This window comes from Zalophus californianus, chromosome 16 (assembly GCF_009762305.2).
Source record: "Zalophus californianus isolate mZalCal1 chromosome 16, mZalCal1.pri.v2, whole genome shotgun sequence".
NCBI classification, from domain to species: Eukaryota; Metazoa; Chordata; class Mammalia; order Carnivora; family Otariidae; genus Zalophus; species Zalophus californianus.
Genome location: NC_045610.1, coordinates 3526426 through 3545799, shown reverse-complemented (window position 1 = coordinate 3545799; position 19374 = coordinate 3526426). Strand labels below are relative to the sequence as shown.

Here is a 19374-nt window from a genome sequence, read left to right as displayed (position 1 = left end):
ACCCAGGGAGAGAGGGATGAGGGACAGTCCCCAGTGAGCCTGAGTGGTTTTAAACCGGAAATGACTGATATCACTGAATTTGAGTGAGTTCACCTGGAGGTGGCTAGGTATTATTTCTCTGCTCTTGGCGTGATATACACTGATTCCTATCGATTTTGGCATTCACACAGTTACTAGATTCTTTCAGTAAACATATGCAGAGTTTACCAGTTGTTTGAATTAGGTGAGATCTCCGGGCTCCCCCTGCAGTAATCTCTCTACCAGCTCACCATGGAGAGCAAGTTGCAGACCGAATTTTGCTACACATTCAGACCGGTGTTGGCAAGCCGCCATCCCCCTCAACCCCAACCGCCAGCCAAACTAGGTGCTCTGAGCACACCTTGCATGAAAATTTCACGGAATCAGTGGCTGGATGTTGGACCATTTGGGAGTGAAGCCTATGACACCATTTCAAAGGGCTGGACCAATTGGGATCTCCAGATTCCTATAAATGCTCGCCCAAGGAGCAAACGTCTCCAAGAAAATTATAACCAATCCACGTGACACGGACACCACTAATATCACCAGTGAAATTTCGCCAGTATCTATCAGGCTAATTAGTGAAACCCCTTCGGTTGATCTGACTGTTGACGTGTTGGTATTCGCTGCCTCTGGAGCGCAGCTTTTGGATTAAATGTTAGCTAACTTCCTCTGGAGGGTGTACCCCCTAATTGGACCACGGAGCACCCTTAGGTGTAGATTAAAACTCTCCGGTACATACACACTGTTAGAGGGGCTGGGACGGCTGCCTGGATGGGGTGCAGAGTGCCACCCCAACGCAGCCCTCAGCTGTCCGCCCTCTGGGGATCGTTCCGCTCAAGAAAGCTGTCACCCAGGGGCGCCTGGGTGGCTCAGTCGTTAAGCGTCTGCCTTCGGCTCAGGTCATGATCCCAGGGTCCTGGGATCGAGCCCCACATCGGGCTCCCTGCTCTGCGGGAAGCCTGCTTCTCTCTCTCCCGCTCCCCCTGCTTGTGTTCCCTCTCTCGCTGTGTCTCTCTCTGTCAAATAAATAAAATCTTTTAAGAAAGAAAGAAAGAAAGAGAAAGAAAAAAGAAAACTGTCACCCATAGTGCCTCTCCCGGGGGCAGCTGGTATCCAGTGAAAGAGCTCTGTGCCCCGGGGACAAAAATAGCCGCCTTCCTGGAGTTCTGATTCTGATGGAGACAGACAAGAAACAAGATAAACACGCGCAACAGAAACCCGTGGAGTGCTGGGCGGTGATGCGTGCTACGGAGAAAAATAAGGCAGGGGAGGAGGTGGGATTTGCCAGCGACGGTGGACAGGGACGGTCCCTGAAGGTAACAGGGCGGTCCTTGACGGGGGAGGGGGCGTCAAGACCTGAAGAAGATGAGGGAGGGAGCCCCCATCACGAATTCCATTCCCGCTGCCCCCACCGTCCACCAATTTTCCTTGCCCGAGGCAGCTCAGAGAGCTAACTCAGGTTTGCGGGCGACCCGGCGCCTAGCTCGGAGGGTACCCCGCAGGCCACAGGCACCACCCTCGCGCACGCGCGCACGGCCGGGGCCCCGCAGGTGCGGCCGGCAGGTGCGCCGGCCCCGCCCCCCAGGTGCGGCGTCCCGGGGGCGGGGCCACTTCCGGGCCGGCTGCCGTACGTGGCCGGGGGCGGGGGAGGGGGCGCGGCCGTTGACCCGGTGCCCGCGGCGCTGCCCGAGGCGGGAGGCGACTCCCCGCGCCCCCGGCTCCCGGGCCATGCCCCCGCGGCCGCCCCACGCCCAGCTCGGCTCCCCGCCCGCCCGGGAGTGACGGAGCCGGGCCGCCATGAACGCCAACCCCCAGTGGGACATCAGCAGGGCGCTGCGGGTGGCCAGGCTCTTCCACCTGGTGTGCGGGGTCCGGGACGCCTGCGTGACTCCCTTCCTGGCTCTCTACCTGAGGCAGCTGGGCTTGGCCGCGCCCTGGGTGGGCATCCTGATGGCGACCAAGCACCTGATCGCGGCCCTCTGGGCTCCCTTCTGTGCCTTCCTGGCCAAAAGCTACCGGAAAAGGAGGGTGCTTCTGATGGGCTCGCTGCTCGGCTCGGTGGCAGCCAGCCTGTTGATGGTGCTGGTGCCGCCGCCGGACAAAGATCCGGCGTACCGCTCCTGTAACGCCGGCGACCGCGCCACCCCCACGGCCCTGCCACCGGGGGCCGCACGAACTGTGACCGTCGCCTCGGCCCGACAGCCCGCCTCGCGCCACGCGGCGGGGGCGCCCAGCCCCCCAGGCGAGAGCAGGACTGGGACGCTGGACGCCGCGGGCTTCAGAACGGCACCTGCGGGAGGCGGCCACCAATCATCCGGCCCGCCGCCTGGCTACGCCGTGCGCTCCGTGGAAGGAGCCAGGACCGCGTCCCCAGTTCTCCAACCTGACACTTCAGGGGTGAAGGATACTCCTGGGGAAGGTGGTTTGAAGGCGGGCAGGACGGCCCTCCCTCTGCTTGCGGGGGGTACAGCCCCGGGAAGTCCGGCCAACTTGTCAGCAGCCCAGGGGAATGGCCGGACCCTTGGCCTCTCCTTGGAAGGCTTGCGCTGGACTTTCTTCCTCTCCCTGGGGTCCCTGGTGTTCTGGGAGCTGCTGTCAGCCCCTCTGGAGCAGGTGGCCGACGACAGCCTTTATGAATACCTGGATTTTGTGGACGCCACGGACCGCTACAGAAGCCTGTGGATCTGGAGGCTGTTGGGCATGTCGGCAGGTGTGTGTGGCATCGCGGCCCTGGTGGGGCAGCTGGAGTGCGTCCTGATGACAAATGGCCCCCGGGGTGTGTTGCATTTCTATGGCTACTCGCTGGTCAGCACGCTGGCTTTACTGGTGAGCATTGCCTTTCCTGTCCCCATCTGCAGGCCGCAGGAGCCCAGCTGCAAAACGGTCAAAGCGCTGTCCCTGGTGGGCGGCGACCCCCGGCTCATTCTCCTAGCCCTCACCGTGTTTCTGATAGGCGCGGCCACCAGCACGGTGCAGAACTTTCTGTTCTGGTCCATGGAAGACCACGGGAGCAGCGAGCTGGTCATGGGTTTCTCGGTGGCCCTGGGCTTGCTGGGGGAAATACTACTCCATCCATTCAAAGCGATGTTGCTGAGGAAACTGTCCAGGGTGGGCACGGTGGGGCTGGGGCTGGGCTGCCTGGCGGCCCAGCTGCTTTATTACTCCTTCCTCTGGAGCTGGTGGTCGGTCCTCCCCGCTCAGATCTTGAGTGTCATCAGCAACGGGGCCCTGTGGTGGGCCGTGAAGGCCTCCGTCGAGGACCTGGCCACTCCCGGGACGGAGAGACCTCTGGGAGCCATGTTCCGAGGCCACATTTACGGGGGAGGGTCCAGCCTGGGCAGTGTTGTGGGGGGCTTCGTGGCATCGTCCTTCAGCCTGGCTGTGCTGTATCAGGCCTGCTGCGTGGTCCTGGTGCTCTGGCTGGCCCTGTTCCTGTCCATCCAGCCCAGACTGCCCCGAGAGCAGAAAATCAACTACTCGAAACTGCTGGTCATGGAGGCCAGTGACACGAGCGACTCTGAGCAGGGGACGGAGCGGGACTGGCTGGTGAAGGCCATGAGGGAGGAGTACTCAGAGTAGAAGGGCAGAGAGAAGATCAAGATGCGCTGACCCAGGAAGGCGCCCGAGGGGCTGGACAAGAACTCACCTGCTGAGGACAAACCCTGCATCCCACCCGGGGACTGCAGGGGAGTCTGGAGAGAGAGAGAGTAAGTTTGTGCAGAACCCCCCCACCCCCACCCCCACTCCGGGGATCGTCTCATTGCATGATTTTCTTTTACGGTAAAAGGAGATTTAACTTTTTGCTGTTCAATCTTTTTTAAATAATGGAAGAAGAATACATTTGCTAAAAAAAAAAAAAGTGCCCTTTGTATTCACCATGTTTTGGTGTCTAAGGTTTGCAAGAGCTTGATGGTACTGACTCCAGTGCTGTTGATTTCAGCCACGGCTGGAGTGCTCAAACAGTGGGGACCCGCAGTATTCAGTTGGCAGAGGGGGCGGCTGGCTTTGTTTGGTGAGTCACGTGTGTTGCCATGGGTCCTAAAAGCAGGAGCCTGGTCCTATAGAGGCCATGCTGTGGGCAGGTAAGAATGGGAATGAAAACCAAGCAGGTGCCTACACTCATACCCAGGTACCTGGGTTTCCCAACCAGAGCCAATGCTAGGCAACGTACTCTGTGTTGGGGGAGCAGGGATTCAGGTTAATGTTTTCATTCTTCCTCTCGGATGTGCGTGTCACTGGGCATATGATCCCTAGAATTGTCTTCTGTACTTATATCCGAGCAAGGGCGGCTTCATGTCTTTGGGCACATATCATGCACGCTCCGCCCCGCACAAGTTCATGGAGATTGTTTGCATCTGCTTGATTGGGGTGCGGCGGCCTCTGTAGGGTTGGGGTGCCACAGGGGGTCCACACTTGTACCTGTGCTTAGTCACTCAGCAGGGTGGCTGCTCAAACCCTCCCCCAGCCCAGGAAATGGCCCTTTATTCCAGAAGCCAGAGATCAAGTCTTCTACCTTATAATCAGGTAAGTATAGGATATTGGATTTAGAAGGGCCTTACTTTACAAATGTGAAAACGTCTCATAGCTGGAGAAGGGGGACGAACCCATGAATGTCCACTGGGTCAGACATGGTTCTAGGAAATTGATTCTTTTTCAATTTTCCCTGCAAAGCTTTAGGGTATAAATAACCAACAACAAAAAAAATTAACCTCTGCCTTAAATAATTAGGGATTCGTTTGTCTCACATAAGAAGTCTGGGGGTAGGCAGTCCAGAGCTGATAGAGCTGTTCAGCAATGCTACACCTAGGGACCTAAATCTCTTCATCCCTCTGCTCCCATCACCTTCAGCTCGTAGATCCCATATTTGTCCACTCATAATAACAGAATGGCTGCCGCACCTCCAGGCCTCTCATCCGTGTTCCAGGCAGGAAGAAGAGGGAAAAGGGGGAAACAGGAATGAGTGCCTATGTCAGGGGAACAAAAGCCTTCCCAGAAATCCTTGGCAGATTTACGCCACCCTGAACTGCAAAGCAGTCTGGGAGGTGGGGTATTTTCCACCAGGCACGTTTTTACATTCCAAGCAAAGTCAGGGTTGTGTGAGGAAGAAGAGGGGGCTGAATGTCGGATCATGTCTAGCGCAGTATCAGATGTGAAATTCACGTCCAGGCCTGTCTCGCTGCAAAGTCTGTGTTCCTCCCTGCACGGTAGGCCAGCCTCCCTGGCCTAAATGGCTTTAACAATTCCACTCCCCTGCCAACAACGCTGCGATTCAACCATATTTGTTATCTGCGTGTTACAAAGGAGAAGACAAGAGTCTCGGAAAAGTCACACATTGGGTCGCTGGCGGAAACACCACCAGAGCCCTAATTGCCTTCCCCCAGATTTTGATCATTTTCTGCGGTGCCACAGTTCCCAAGCCCAGCTGTCCATCCGAGTCATCTGGGGGGCAGATCCAAAAAGACAGGTTCCTGGGTTCCATCAGAACCTGCTGGCTGGCACCCAGAAATCTGTATTTTTAATGCAATCTCCGAGGCGTTGGAAGGTGCCCTTTCCAGCCCTGTCTGTCTCGCCACTCCTTCGGGAATGCTTCTAGCATGCAGGGAAACGCACAGTAGCTGCTGAGGGGTCACCGTGTGCTAGACACTGTTGTGAGTACTTGACACGAAGCGAACTTAGGACGAAGCCAGTGTCACCACCTCCAATGTACAGATGCCAAAGTGACAGCTCGGTAACTTGCTGGAGGTCAACAGCTAGGAAGTGGCAGAGCAGGGACTCAGATCCAGCCTCGTGGCACCACAGCCCGAGACTTTAATCACCATGCTCTATGGCTAAGGAATGGGAGAAAAGGAGGGAAATTCAGTATTAGGATTTAAGGTAGCCAGCACCTGAAATTTACTGGACGGGAGACAGAACTTCCTACGCAGATAGAACACACAATAATATCAAAACACAAACACAGGTGTGTCCCCCTAATATAAACAAAAGGATGAGGAACAGGACTTGGTTTAAGGAAGGACTGAAGTTAGGAAGTGGTTTGACCTGCAGAAGGAAGGAGAAAGAGGAACAGAAGGAGCTAAGTGATGTGCCAGTTTAAGGATCTAAAAGATTTTACAGGGAAGGTACCGAGAAATTTGTGTTTGGGCTTTTTAGTTAATATGTGACAATCCTTTGTTTGTTTTTTTTTTTTAAAGATTTTATTTGTTTGACAGAGAGAGACACAGTGAGAGAGGAAACACAAGCACGGGGAGTGGGAGGGGGGAAGCAGGCTTCCCACCGAGCAGGGAGCCCGATGCGGGGCTCGATCCCGGGACCCTGGGATCATGACCTCAGCCGAAGGCAGACGCTTAATGACTGAGCCACCCGGGGGCCCAACAATCCTCCGTTTGTAAAGAATGATGCCCCCTGTCATGGGGAACTCAAGAATGAAGAAAATGCACAGTCCCTCCCCTCAAGAAGCTAATGGTCTAACAGGGAGATTTACTTACAAACATACGCACGTACCTCAGGCAGCACACACGTCATGGAAAAGGCCACGCAAACAGCATCACAGGAGTGAGGAAAGGGACAGATCATTCCTGACTCAGGAATTCAAGGAAGGTTTCGAGGGGGTGACATGTAAGCCAAGCTAACAGGTACAGAGAGGGTGGTAGCTCGGGGACTCGATCCCAGGACCCCGGGATCATGACCTGAGCTGAAGGAAGATGCTTAACAGACTGAGCCACCCAGGCTCCCCTACACTAAACTTTAAAAAAAAAAAAATCAGCTTTATTGAAGTATTATTTACATATAATAAAATACACATATTTAAATGGTACAAGTTGACATATATACAAATACACACCCCTGAAACCATTACCACAATCAAGATAGTGAGCATATCCATCACCCCCCAGATTTCCTCCTGCCCCTTTGTAATCTTTCCTCCACCCTGGTCCTAAACAGCCACCAATCGGTTTTCTGTCACTATGTACTGGTTTGCATTTTGGTAATACATACCAAAGACTATGGTATGTATTATTTTATGTCTAGCTTCCTTCACTCAGCATAATCGCAGTGACTTCTGACACCAACCACCCTGAGTTAAGCCAAATTCTACTGGTTAAGGGCACCCAACTGCCCCCAGCTCCCTTCGGACCCCCAAGGTCACCCTCACTTCTGACCAACTGGCTGCACGTTTGGAGGTTCCCAACCCCCCTCAGGTTCCAGAATTCACCAGAATGATGCCTAGGACTCCGAAAAGTGCTAACGCTTATGATGACAGATTTGTTAGAGTCAAAGAGGACAACTCAGAATCAGCCAGAAGAGGGGCGCCTGGTTGGCTCCGCTGGTGGAGCACATGACTCTTGATCTCGGGGTCATGAGTTCGAGTCCCGTGATGGGCACAGAGATTACTTAATAATAATAATAATAATAATAATAATAATAATAAAAGAATCAGCCAAGAGAAAAGATGCATGGGGCAAGTTCTGGGAGGATCCTGATGTGAAGGGTCATGTGTCCCCCCCACCCCCAGCCCTGTGAGTCGGACCACCACGGGCTCTCAGCACATTGATATGCGACATTACACAGAGTACTGCCAATAATCAGGGGGACCCACCAAGCTTCGGTGTCCATGGCTTTTACTGGGGCCTCATTACAGAGGCATGATTGAAGGAAGGACCAAGTCCTAAAGACTCGAGGTATGACTTTTACTCTATTATCTCTCCGGCAGGTCAGTAAAGCTTCATAAAATCAAGTGACTGAAATTCTTAGCTCCCAGCCTATGGCTATCAGAGATACTGGGTTCTAGCATATCCTGGTTCCATCTAAGAGGAAAGTAAACACTGAATGAGCCATTAACCTTTATGCTCAGGCTTACTTAGGCCATTATTTTCCAAGTGAGTTTTGCAGAACACTCAGTCCTCGGGTGGTGGGAGTTACAAGGTTGCAGCACACATTAGCAGTAAAGGCTCTGTAAAGCCCTGTAGTCCACCAACTCGTTTAGCTCTGTCGGACCTGTAATTCCCCTTACCCGTGGGTTGTCACAACCTCCTTCCTGGTAACACGCATCACTATCTTTCAGAACTAGTATTTCCTGGATAATACTTTGGAAAATGCCTGTGTTGGTAGTTCTCCATGTGACCTTTTCGACGCGGCAGAGCCGGTGCTTGGGGACAAATCTGGGCTCCCACCCCCAGAATGGCAAGGATCCTGAGAATCCGTGCTAAGAACTTGGCTGAGCTTGCACCATTAAATCAGAGCATGAACTCATTTTACTGGTGAACTAACTAAATTCAAAGCTAGGTCTGTTTGAGCCACCTGTCAGGCTCTGCGTTACAACAGGTTCAGATAAGTGGAGGGTGTATTCCTGGCCAGGGAGCAAGGATCAGAGGCAGGGACATGGCGATGGTGGGGAAGAGACACTGAGTCTGCAGGTGGATTTTGTATTATGAGGAGCCATGGACAACAAGGTTGGAGACATGAGTTGGATCCAGACTGTGGATGTCCTAAGGGGGACTCTCATAGGATGAACCGTGCCTTCCCTCTCTGGGCTTAACACCTGCATACGGTAATGCTTGTAATTTTCACAGCACTAATGCTCGTTTTACAGCAGGGGAAACTGAGTCTCGGAGAGATTAACTGACCTAGTTGCCCAGCATCATGACTATTAGATGGTAGAGCATGGCTTGAGTGCAGATCGGACCACTGCAAACCTCGTGGTCCTTCCTCTGAACACCATGCTGTTTCTGGGGGGTTTTACCAGCCACTGGGGGACGCACTGAAAGCTTTTGACCCTCTCTTGCCACTTGCCTTGTGAACAATAGGTCTGAGTTGGGGGGAGCTTTAGGGGTCTGGGCCGTCTGTTTTGGGCAGACCATTGCAACTGTCCAGGCAAGAAGTGTGTTAGCAAGGGCTTCTAATACCATATTGAATAGTAATGGTAAAGCAACCGTTTTCATTTTGCTCCAGACCTTGAAAAGAATGCATCTAAAGTTTTAAGTATGATGTCCGCTGAAGGTTTTATTAAGTTAAAAAAAAAAATCTTCCCTTTTCTTCCTTGTTTTCATGACATTTGCATCACAAACTTTATCAAGAATTTCCTGCATCTATTGAGAATGTCATGTGATTTTTCTTCTCTAGTCCATTTGTGCGGTGAATTTCACACTAACCATGAATTCTTAGATGACCCTTATTTGGTCCTGATAAATTGTGTTTAAAAGAAAACACAGTGTTGGATTTGGCTGGCCAATATTTCATTGAAGATTTTTGCATAAATGTTCACTTTGCTTTTTCTTTCCTTAGCTAGTTTTGTAGTTATGGTTATACTCGTCTCCCCTTTATATTTTCTATTCTGTGGAACAACTCATATTAAGATAAGATTCATCTGGTCCACGAATGGTAGAACTGTTTGTCACGGGCTGTCAGTAGAACACGTTTTCCTGTATAGAGGCACAGTTCTTGGTTTATTCATGTGACTTTTTAACGTTTTTCTGTATCCTTTTTACTTAAGCTTTCAAATGCATTGGTGTATTGTCGTTGAGACAGAAACTGCTGCTTGCCTACTCAACATTCATTCTTCTCTCTCCTCTACCCAAATTGTGTTCAAGTGGAATGCTTACCTTCCCAGATTCCCCTGCAGGTGGAAATCTGCACAGGATGTCTGGGAAAGTCTTTGCTTTCCTCGGCATAGGCCCTGCCTCCTCTAGGGGCCCCGCCTCCTCCTCTTCTTTCTTTGGGGGAGAAACAGCCATCTCACAACTGTAAGTTGACAAGCATGAACCAAAAAATACCACACACACTTAGCGGAATACAGTCCTTTTTGCTTAGCTACTTTTATCAGACATTTGTGTTTAGAGTTTTCAAAAGACCTCCTTTGGGTTTTGTTAATTTTGTGCATTGTTTTTGTTTTCTCTTTTCATTTTGGTATTAGCTTTATTGCGTACTTTCTTCTTCTTTCTGTGGGTTCACTCTGCTGCTTCTTCCCCCTTGAGTTACACACTCACCTCTTTTGTTCTGAGTATTTCTTGTTTTCCAATAAATGTCAAAAATGTTAGTTTCCCTTATGTATTGCTTTAGTACAAACTTTGACATTGCGATTCAGTTCCAAGTATTTCGTGATTTTCCTTGTTGTTTCTTTTGTTAGCCCAAAGATAGTTTTCATTTTTTCCTGGGAATATGGGATTGTTAAATGTTCTGGTTTTACTAGATTGTATCTTTATTTCATTATAGTTGGAAAATGTAACCAATATCATCCCTTTGTAATATGTGGAGATTTCCTTTGTTTGTTAGGTATAAAGAGGTGTGTGTGTGCAAGCGTGCACACGTTTTAGCTCAAGATTATTGATTGTATTAGTCAAATATTCTATCCTGCTTATTTTGGGTCTGCTTGCTGTATAGTATTCTGAAAAAGTTGTGCTAAAACCTCCAAATATAATTGCTGATATATCCATTTCCCCATGTTAGCTATTTGTTGCTTTATGTATTTTAAGGCTACCTTGCTGAGTACACATATGCTTATGATTGGTATTTCTTTATTATTCCTTATTAGTATGTAACCTCTCCATTGGTCCCTTATTTTTACCCTAAATTCATTTTTTTTCTTCTGATGTTAAAATTGCTACCCTAGAGTTATTCCTTTTCTTAATGTGCCAGGCTTTTTTAACCTTTGGTTTTCCAATTTTGCTTATATGATTCTTGCTGACAATATATTATTGTATCTTGGTTTTATATCTAATCAGAACCTCTCTGTGTTTTGATCTGTGAGTATGACTCATCCTCACCTATATTCATTAACATTATTTTAGGACATAGTTCTGCTGAATCATTTTGCATTTTCTATTTATTGTACTTTCTTTCTACTCCTTTCCATCTTTGGAATAGTTCAAAATTTCCTTCCTTGGACTTTTCTGCTTTCTGTTGACAAGATCAAATTATTCTGTAGAAAATAATACATCCTATTTATACCCTTCTCATGGTTAACCCTAATGTATCATGACCCTTACTTATATTTATTCTTTCCCTTGTCAATTTCTTAACTTTGACAGCTCTAGATGTTGCCTTAAATAAGACATGTTCCATCACCCTTCAGTCTTTCCTCCTCCCACCAGTTTCCCATTCCCCTTCCCCAGTCATGCTTCTAATCTAGGGTGTTACTTCTAAGTTATCTGTAATATATAAATTTTTTTTCAGGAGGGACGCATTGCTGATTTAAGTAACATTACACTTTTCTAAGTTATGTTCTCTCTTTTACTTTGCATAACTCATTGCTTCATCCTGGATTTATTTCCCATCTTGCTGAAGTACTTCTCCTTTAAAAATGCTTTCAAGGGAGATTGACTTCTGGAATGGTAAAGTGAGGACCTTGGTGAACCACTCTCCCATAAAAACAACAAAAATACGGGCCAAACAGCTAAAATCAACCATCCCAGAGTTCTGGAAATGTGCCAAAGCTACCACATGAACTGTGCATCATCTATCCAAGAGAAATTACTGAGCTTCAATAAGACAGTGGTGCCTGTCACATTTTAACTTGGGGTTATTCTTATACTCTCTCCATCCCCAGCTTGGTGGCCCAGTAGCCATGAAAAGTCAACAGTCTCAAAGCTAATGGAGACGACTGACTTCTTTTGGAGCTCTGTTAAGAGCCCCATCCCTAGAACACAGTCAATATTTGGTGCACTTTCGCAGCTCCCTGGAAAACCTTCATTGCCAAGCTGTCGTGGCTATTTGGTTTGACTCACAGCTCAGCTCAGGGGGGAAATAAAAACTATACTTAGGGCACTACCAAAAACAATAGCAATCTGCTGACAACACATCAGCTGCCAAAGCCTGTGATTTTGGTTAAAGGAAACAAGAGTCTGGCCAACACCAACAGAAGTTTAAAAGTAGGCACTAGATAACTAGAAAACCGCAGAGGACTTTGAAAAGCCCCAACATGTTCCTGGGGATCTAGAAGGTTGCACAGTGTGCATGCTTGGGAGAGACCTCAGAAAGAAGAAGGCCCCAGTCACTCACCTCTGGCTGACCCTCAGGCCCTGTGCACTCAGGAAGTGAGAGCTAAAGTTGTTTTGTAAACTGAAGTTTGATGTGTGCTTTCAGACACAGCTCCCCTTGTAAAAGGGTAGGAGACATACAGACAAGGCATTTAGGGAAATCTTTGGACTGATCATTGGTTCACCACTAAATTATACTGAACCAAGAGTAAACCCTAGAAGACCAGACTTAAAAATAAGAACTTTAAGAAAAAAAAATAAAGGCTAGCAGAGAAGTCAAGAGCTGCACACTGCAAGGAATATAGAATTGACAGAATTCATTTAGGAAATTCACTAAACAAATAAGCAGCCACAGGAAACAATAATAATAATAATAATAATAATAAAAAAACAGCAACAACAACAAACCCGGGGAGAGGGAATCCAGTTTTAGGTTGTTACAATATATTATTTTAAATGTCTAACTTTAGACAAAAATTTGCAAGCTCTGCAAAGAAACAGAAAAGTATGCCACATACACAGTAAAATAAACAGCCAACTGAAAATATCACCCAGAGGGCACAGATGTTTAATTTAGTAGACAAAGACTTTAAATCAGCTATTATAAATATGTTTAAAGAACTAAAGGATACATTCTTAAGAATTAAAAGAGGGGCACCTGGGTGGCTCAGTCGGTTAAGCATCTGTCTTCAGCTCAGGTCATGATCCCAGGGTCCTGGGATCGAGCCGCACACCAGGCTCCCTGCTCAGTGTGGAGTGTGCTTCTCCCTCTCCCTTTGCCCCTTCCCCCCACTTGTGCACACATTCTCTCTCTCTCAAATAAATAAAATCTTTTTTAAAAAGAATTAAAGGAAAGTATGAAACAGTGTCTTACCAGAGAATATCAACAACAACAAAATTACAAAAAATAAATAAATAAATAAATAAATAAATAAATAAATAAATAAATAGAAATTCTGGAGTTGAAAAGTACAATCACTGAAATGAAAAATTCACTAAAGGGACTTAATGGTAAATTTGGGCTGTCTGAAGAAAGAATCAACAAACTTGAAGATAGGTTAATAGAGATTATCCTGCCTAAGAAAAAGACTGAAAAAAAAAAAAAAAGAAAGAAAAATGAGCAGGGCCTCAGAGACCTGTAAGATACTGTCAAGGATAGCAACATACACCTAATATGAGTCCCAGAAAGAGAAGAGAAAAATAAAGGGAATAAAGAATATTTGAAAAAAATAATGACTAAAAACCTTCCCAAATTTGATGAAAACAATTAATGTACACATCCAAGAAACTTGACAAACTCCAGGTAAAGTAATTCAAATAGATCCACACGTAAACACATCATAGTCCAACTGGTAAAAGTCAAAGACCAAAAAATCTTGAAAGCAGCAAAAGGAAAACCATTTCTCATGTACAAGTGATCCTCGGTAAGATTAACAGCTGACTTTTCATCAGAAATCATGGAGGCAGAAGACAGTGGAATGATATCTTCAAAGAGTTGAAAGAAAAAGACCATCAATCAAGAATTCTATACCCAGCCAAACTCTCCTTCAAAAGTGAAGGAGAAATTAAGATAGTCCCAGATAAACAAATACAGAGAACTTGTCACTAGATCTGTTCCAAAATACTAAAGGGAATCCTTAAGACTGAAATGAGGGACACTAGACAGTAACCTGAGGGACACTAGACAGTAACTTGATTCTTATGAAGAAATAAAGAGCACTAAGAGAGGTAATTATATACATAAATATAGAAGACAATATAAATGTATTCTTGTTATAATTCTTTTCTTATGTCATTTAAAAACAACTGCATAAAGCAATAGTTATAAGACTTTATTGATTGGCTTAAAATGTCTAAAGATGTAATTCATATGACAATAATAGCATAAAGGAGGAGTTAGGGAATGGAGGTATACTGGAGCAAAAGTTTTGTAGACTATTGAAATTAAGTTATTATCCATCCAAACTAGATTGTTTTAAATTAAAATGCTAATTGTAATCCCCAGGGCAGCCACTAAGAAAATAATTTATTAAATGGTTTCAAAGAGGATCTTGATGTGGTAAACTTTTTGAGGATATGTGTGCCTGACAATATTTTTAATTCATGGTCACATTTTTTTTAAGATTATTTATTTATTTATTTGAGAGAGAGTGAGAGAGAGAGAGAGAGCACAGAAGAAGAGGGGGAGGGAGAAGCAGACTCCCTGCTGAGCAGAGAGCCCAATGAGGGGCTTGATCCCAGGATCCTGAGATCATGACCTGAGCCAAAGGCAGACGCTTAACTGACTGAACCTCTCAAGCATCCCTCATGGTCACATTTAATAAGAGTTAAAATACATGAACTAATTCTAGGATTTGAAAAGTTCTTAAGTCCTCTCAAATACTCCATTGTTATCTTGCATCCAGTTTGATGTTGAGGAGTCTGATGTCAATATATTTATTGTTTCTTGTAGGTGATCTGCTTTCTCTCAGGAAGCTTTTAGAATTTTCTCTTTCGACAACAACAAAATATTAGAATATATGGGAATAAACTTAACAAAAAATGTACAAGACCTATATAAAGAAAACTTTAAAACTCTGTTGAAGGACCAAAGAAAAAAGACGGGAACAAATGAAAAGAATATCATGTGTTTTGATAGGTAGACTCAACATCACAAAGATGTCAATTCTCTCTACCCAGTGGCAATAGGGTGTACAGCAATCTTCCCACAGCAATGTGAAGGAGAGAAATGAAATGAAATGATCTCTATTCTAGGTATCTGGCCCTCTTCTGCTCTAGACTGCTGAGAGAGAGAGAGAGAGAGAGAGAGAGAGAGAGAAGCATTCAACCACCAACCACTTTCTGCCTCACTAGGGTTTTCCTCTCAGATTTTTTGTTTGTTGTTGTTTGGCTTAAACAACAGAAACTTAATTTCTCAGAAATCTGCAGGCTAGAAGTCTGAGGTCAAGGTTGGCAGGGTTGGCTTCTTCTGAGACCTCTCTCCTTGGTTTGCAGATGGCCTACTTCTCCCTGAGTCTTCATGTAGTCTCCCTTCTATGCACATCTGTGTTCTAATCTCCTCTCTTATAAGGACACCAGTCTTCCTAAATTAGGACCCACCTTAATCATCTTATTTTACCATAATCACCTCTTTATTTTTTATTTTATTTTATTTTTAAAAAATATTTTATTTATTTATTTGACAGAGAGACAGCAAGAGAGGGAATGCAAGCAGGGGGAGTGAGAGAGGGAGAAGCAGGCTTCCTGCGGAGCAGGGAGCCCTATGCAGGGCTTGATCCCAAGGCTGTGGGATCATGACCTGAGCCGAAGGCAGACACTTCACTGACTGAGCCACCCCGGCGCCCCTTCATTTTTTATTTAAAAAAAATTTTTTATTTGAGTAGAGTTAACACACCTGTTACTTGAGTTTCAGACATTCCACATAGTGATTTGACAAGTTTATACGTTATGTTGTGCTCACCACAAATGTAGCTACCATCTGCCACCATATGATGCTGTTACAATTCCACTGATTATATTGCTGATGTTCTACCTTTTATTCCAATGACTTATTCGTTCTATAACTGGAAGCCTATGTCTCCCACTCACCCATTTTGTCCATCCCCCCACCCCCTCCCCTCTGGCAACTGTCAGTTTGTTCTCTGTATTTATAGGTCTGATTCTGTTTGTTATTGGTTTGTTTATCCACTTGCTTTTTTTAGATTCCACATATGAGTGAAATCATAAGGTATTTGTCTTTTACAGTCTGGCTCACTGCACTTACGATAATGTTCCTCTAGGTCATCTACATTGTCACAAATGGCATGATCTCATCCTTTTTTATAGCTGCATAATATTCCATTGTGTATATATACCACATCTCCTTTATCCATTCATCCATCAATGGACACTTAGGTTGCTTTCATGTCTTGGCTCATGTAAATAATGCTGCAATAACCATATGGGGCACGTATATCTTTTTGAATTGGTGCTTTTGTGTTAGTGTTTTCATTTTTGTTGGGTAAATGCCCAGTAGTGGAATTATTGGAGCACATGGTGTTTCTATTTTTAATTTTTTGAGGAAACTCCATACTGCTTGTCACAGTGGCTGTACCAATTTACATCCCCACCAGCAGTGTATGAGGGTTGCTTTTTCTCTACATCCCTGGCAACACTTGTTGCTTCTTGTCTTTTTTATTTTAGCCATTCTGATAGGTGTGAGGTAATATGTCATTGTGGTTTTGATTTTCATTTCCCTGATGATTGGTGATGTTGAGCATCTTTTCATGCATCTGTTGGCCATTTGTATGTGTTCTTTGGAAAAAATGTCTATTCAGGTCATCTACCCATTTTTTAATCAGACTGGGGTTTTTTTGGTGTTGAGCTGTATAAGTTCTTTATATATTTTAGATATTAACCCCTTGTTGGATATATCATTTGCAAATATCTTCTCCCATTCATTCGTTTGCCTTTTTGTTTTATTGATAGCTTCCTGTGCTGTGCAAAAGCTTTTTATTTTGATGTAGTCCCAATAGTTAATTTTTTATTTTGTTTCCCTTGCCTTGGGAGACATATCTGGAAAATTGTTGCGATGGTTGATGTCAGAGAAGTTACTCTCTGTGTTCTTTTCTAGGATTTTTATGGTTTCAAGCCTCACATTTAGGTCTTTAATCCATTTTGAGTTTATTTTTGTGTATGATGTTAGAAAGTGATCAGTTTCATGTTTTTACATGTAGCTGTCCAGTTTTCCAAGCACCATTTATTGAAGAGAGTGTCTTTTCCCCACTGTATATTCTTGCCTCCTTTGTCATAGATTAATTGACCATATAAGTGTGGGTTTCGTTCTGCGCTTTCTATTCTGTTCCATTGCTCCATTCGTCTATTTTTGTGGCAATACCATACTGTTTTGATCACTACAGCTTTGTAGTATGTCCTGAAATCTAAAATTATGATACCCCCGCTCTGTTTCTCTTTCTCAAGATTGCTTTGGCTATTCAGGATCTTTTGTGGTTCCATACAAGTTTTGGTATTATTTGTTCTAGTTTTGTGAAAAATGCTGTTGGTATTTGGATAGGGATTGCATTGAATCTGCAGATTGCTTTGGGTAGTATGGACATTTTAACAATATTAATTCTTCTAATCCATGAGCATGGAATATCTTTCCATTTGTCTGTGTCATCTTCAACTTCTTTCATCAGTGTTTTACAGTTTTCAGAGTATAAGTCTTTCACTTCCGTAGTTAAGTTTATTTGGAGGTATTTTATTCTTTTTGGTGTGAGTGTAAATATTTTCCTCTTAGTTTTTGTGTTCAGTTTAGGAATCCACTTCCTTCCCACCTCACAGCATTTCCAGGGACAGGAGCAAAGACCTTCTCCTGGTTTTCAATCTTATGGGAAACTTGAAGTTACCCTCATTTGGAATCCTGGCTTTGCTATTGCTGAAGATGAACTTAAATCTCCAAGTGTCCTTTTTTTTTCTTCTACATGATGAGAAGTTTGGAATAGATGATCTCAAATGGTTCTAGCTCTAAAATTCTGTGATTCTGTGCAGTAAATGAAGAGGTGGCGGGTAAGAGACATTGATATTTTAAGACTCTACGGTTTCCAAGGAGATAAAGAGGCATAATGGGGGGACACCCAATGAGAGAGTTATTAGCAAGAATAGATGTCAATTTGGAGGAGGGATGTCAATCAAGTTTCAAGGAACAAGGGGAAGAGGGAGGATGCTGGCAGAGGTTCACAAGGAAAGGGAAAACCTGTGATTGAACAGAGGTTAAGAGGAGAACAGCAAGTGTTGAGAATAACAAACGATTAACCACCATGGGAGCAGATGCAAAAATATTTCCTTTTAAATTTATTATTAAATATTTCTGACATAGCAAAAGTATGCAGAATAATATAATGAACACTTGTGTACCCAGTGCCCAGTCTAAAATATTATTCACTACCAATTTATAGTAACCCTGCCCGCATCAGCACCGAGAGGTAGTAGTAACTATTATCCTGAATTTGTTGACTATCATTCCCCATAGTTCTTTACATTTTTATTACATATGTGTGTATTGAAAGGCAACATTTTATCTTCTAAAAATCAGGTTTGATGTTTAAACATGGAGAAGTATAACTATTGAAATCCTTGTTTGAAGTAAAGCGAAGTGTCCTCGCTGAAGGGGTCCCAGGCAAGGAGAATAATAAAATGGTTGGAATAACTTTGATCAGAACATAAGAAGCTTCTTCCTATTGACGTAGGTCTCTCCAAGGTGATGAGGGTCACTGGTGAAGCTCCCACAGTTGGACCAAGAGTAATGGCCAGCTTCCTGATGCAGGGAGAGGGCCACACTTCTAGAACATCAAGGTCAGAAGGAAAGGGATGATTTCAGCCACTGCTGAGCAGAGCTTTTAGTTTGGACCAGTGGGAATGCTGTTCTCAGAAACATAAGCAGTGGGAAATCGGGTATCAAAACACAGCAGGGAGTCATTTACTATTTCAAGGACAAACCGTGGAGCAAGCTGAGTTTGGGGCCAGGCTCCAAGATCAGAGTTGGCCCATGGCTAGCCAATGAGAGGCAGAAGCCTCTTCCTCTGGCTGCAAGACGCCCTTGAAACCACCTCTGCTGGAGCCTGCCATCCTCAGGCTCAGCAAACTGCCAAAATAGAGTAACAGAATCTTTCCTGGGTTCAGTGAGACTGCTGTCTTGCACAATTCTGTTAGTGAAAACCCACATGGGCCATCTTAGAAACCTGACCTTACAAGGAACATAACTAAGGCCTAAACCCCACCGTAGCAAAGCAATTAAAATGCACCCCCATCAACACTAAACACGATTTGGAGGGGGAGGGAAGTGAAATTGTCAACGAGTAACTCGTTTAGTTCTCAATTTGCTTTGATTTTTTTTCCAAAAATCTGTGCAGAATTGGAAATTCTTGAGAAGTGAGAAAATCAGATCCACAGATTACTTTCAAATGTGTGAAATGCTAAAGTTGAAAACTCATAAAGTTGGAATATTACATTTGTATGCTTTTAATTAAACATTTATCCTTTATTTTGTGGCTTCCTTTTTGTATTTGAGAGCCAATAATCATTTCCAGGCTTCAAACATTGTTGTAGGCTCTTGAAAACCTCATAGACCCTGAGCTGTGTATCTACAGGGCCTGGAGGATAAACAGCCCACTGGGGAGTTTTTAATGGGAGATGCCTGGGTCAGTGGGCCCCGACTGGTTCCTTTGTCCCACCTCCTCTGCCTCCCCACCCATAGTCACTCGTGGTGGTAGTGGTGGCAGTGCCCTGAAGACAACATCCCCAGAAGTAGTCACCAGAGTCTGTTTATTCCCTGCTTCCTCCCTCAACTGCTGTAACAGTGGGGACTTTGTTTGGTTCACTGCTGCATCCCCCCACCTAGTAG

The 19374-nt window shown here is 45.2% G+C and overlaps 1 protein-coding gene across 2 annotated transcripts in view; it reads left to right on the top strand.

The window, feature by feature from the left end:
* The first annotated feature begins 1685 nt into the window (after positions 1–1685).
* MFSD6L (major facilitator superfamily domain containing 6 like) overlaps positions 1686–19374 on the top strand; it is a 23964-nt gene continuing 6275 nt past the window's right edge. For both annotated transcript variants that reach the window (XM_027568291.2, XM_035724787.1), the window contains exon 1: positions 1686–3728. In XM_027568291.2, coding sequence (XP_027424092.1) covers positions 1819–3600 — 1782 coding nt within the window. In that variant the 5' untranslated portion in view covers positions 1686–1818 and the 3' untranslated portion in view covers positions 3601–3728. The remainder of the gene's footprint in view (positions 3729–19374) is intronic.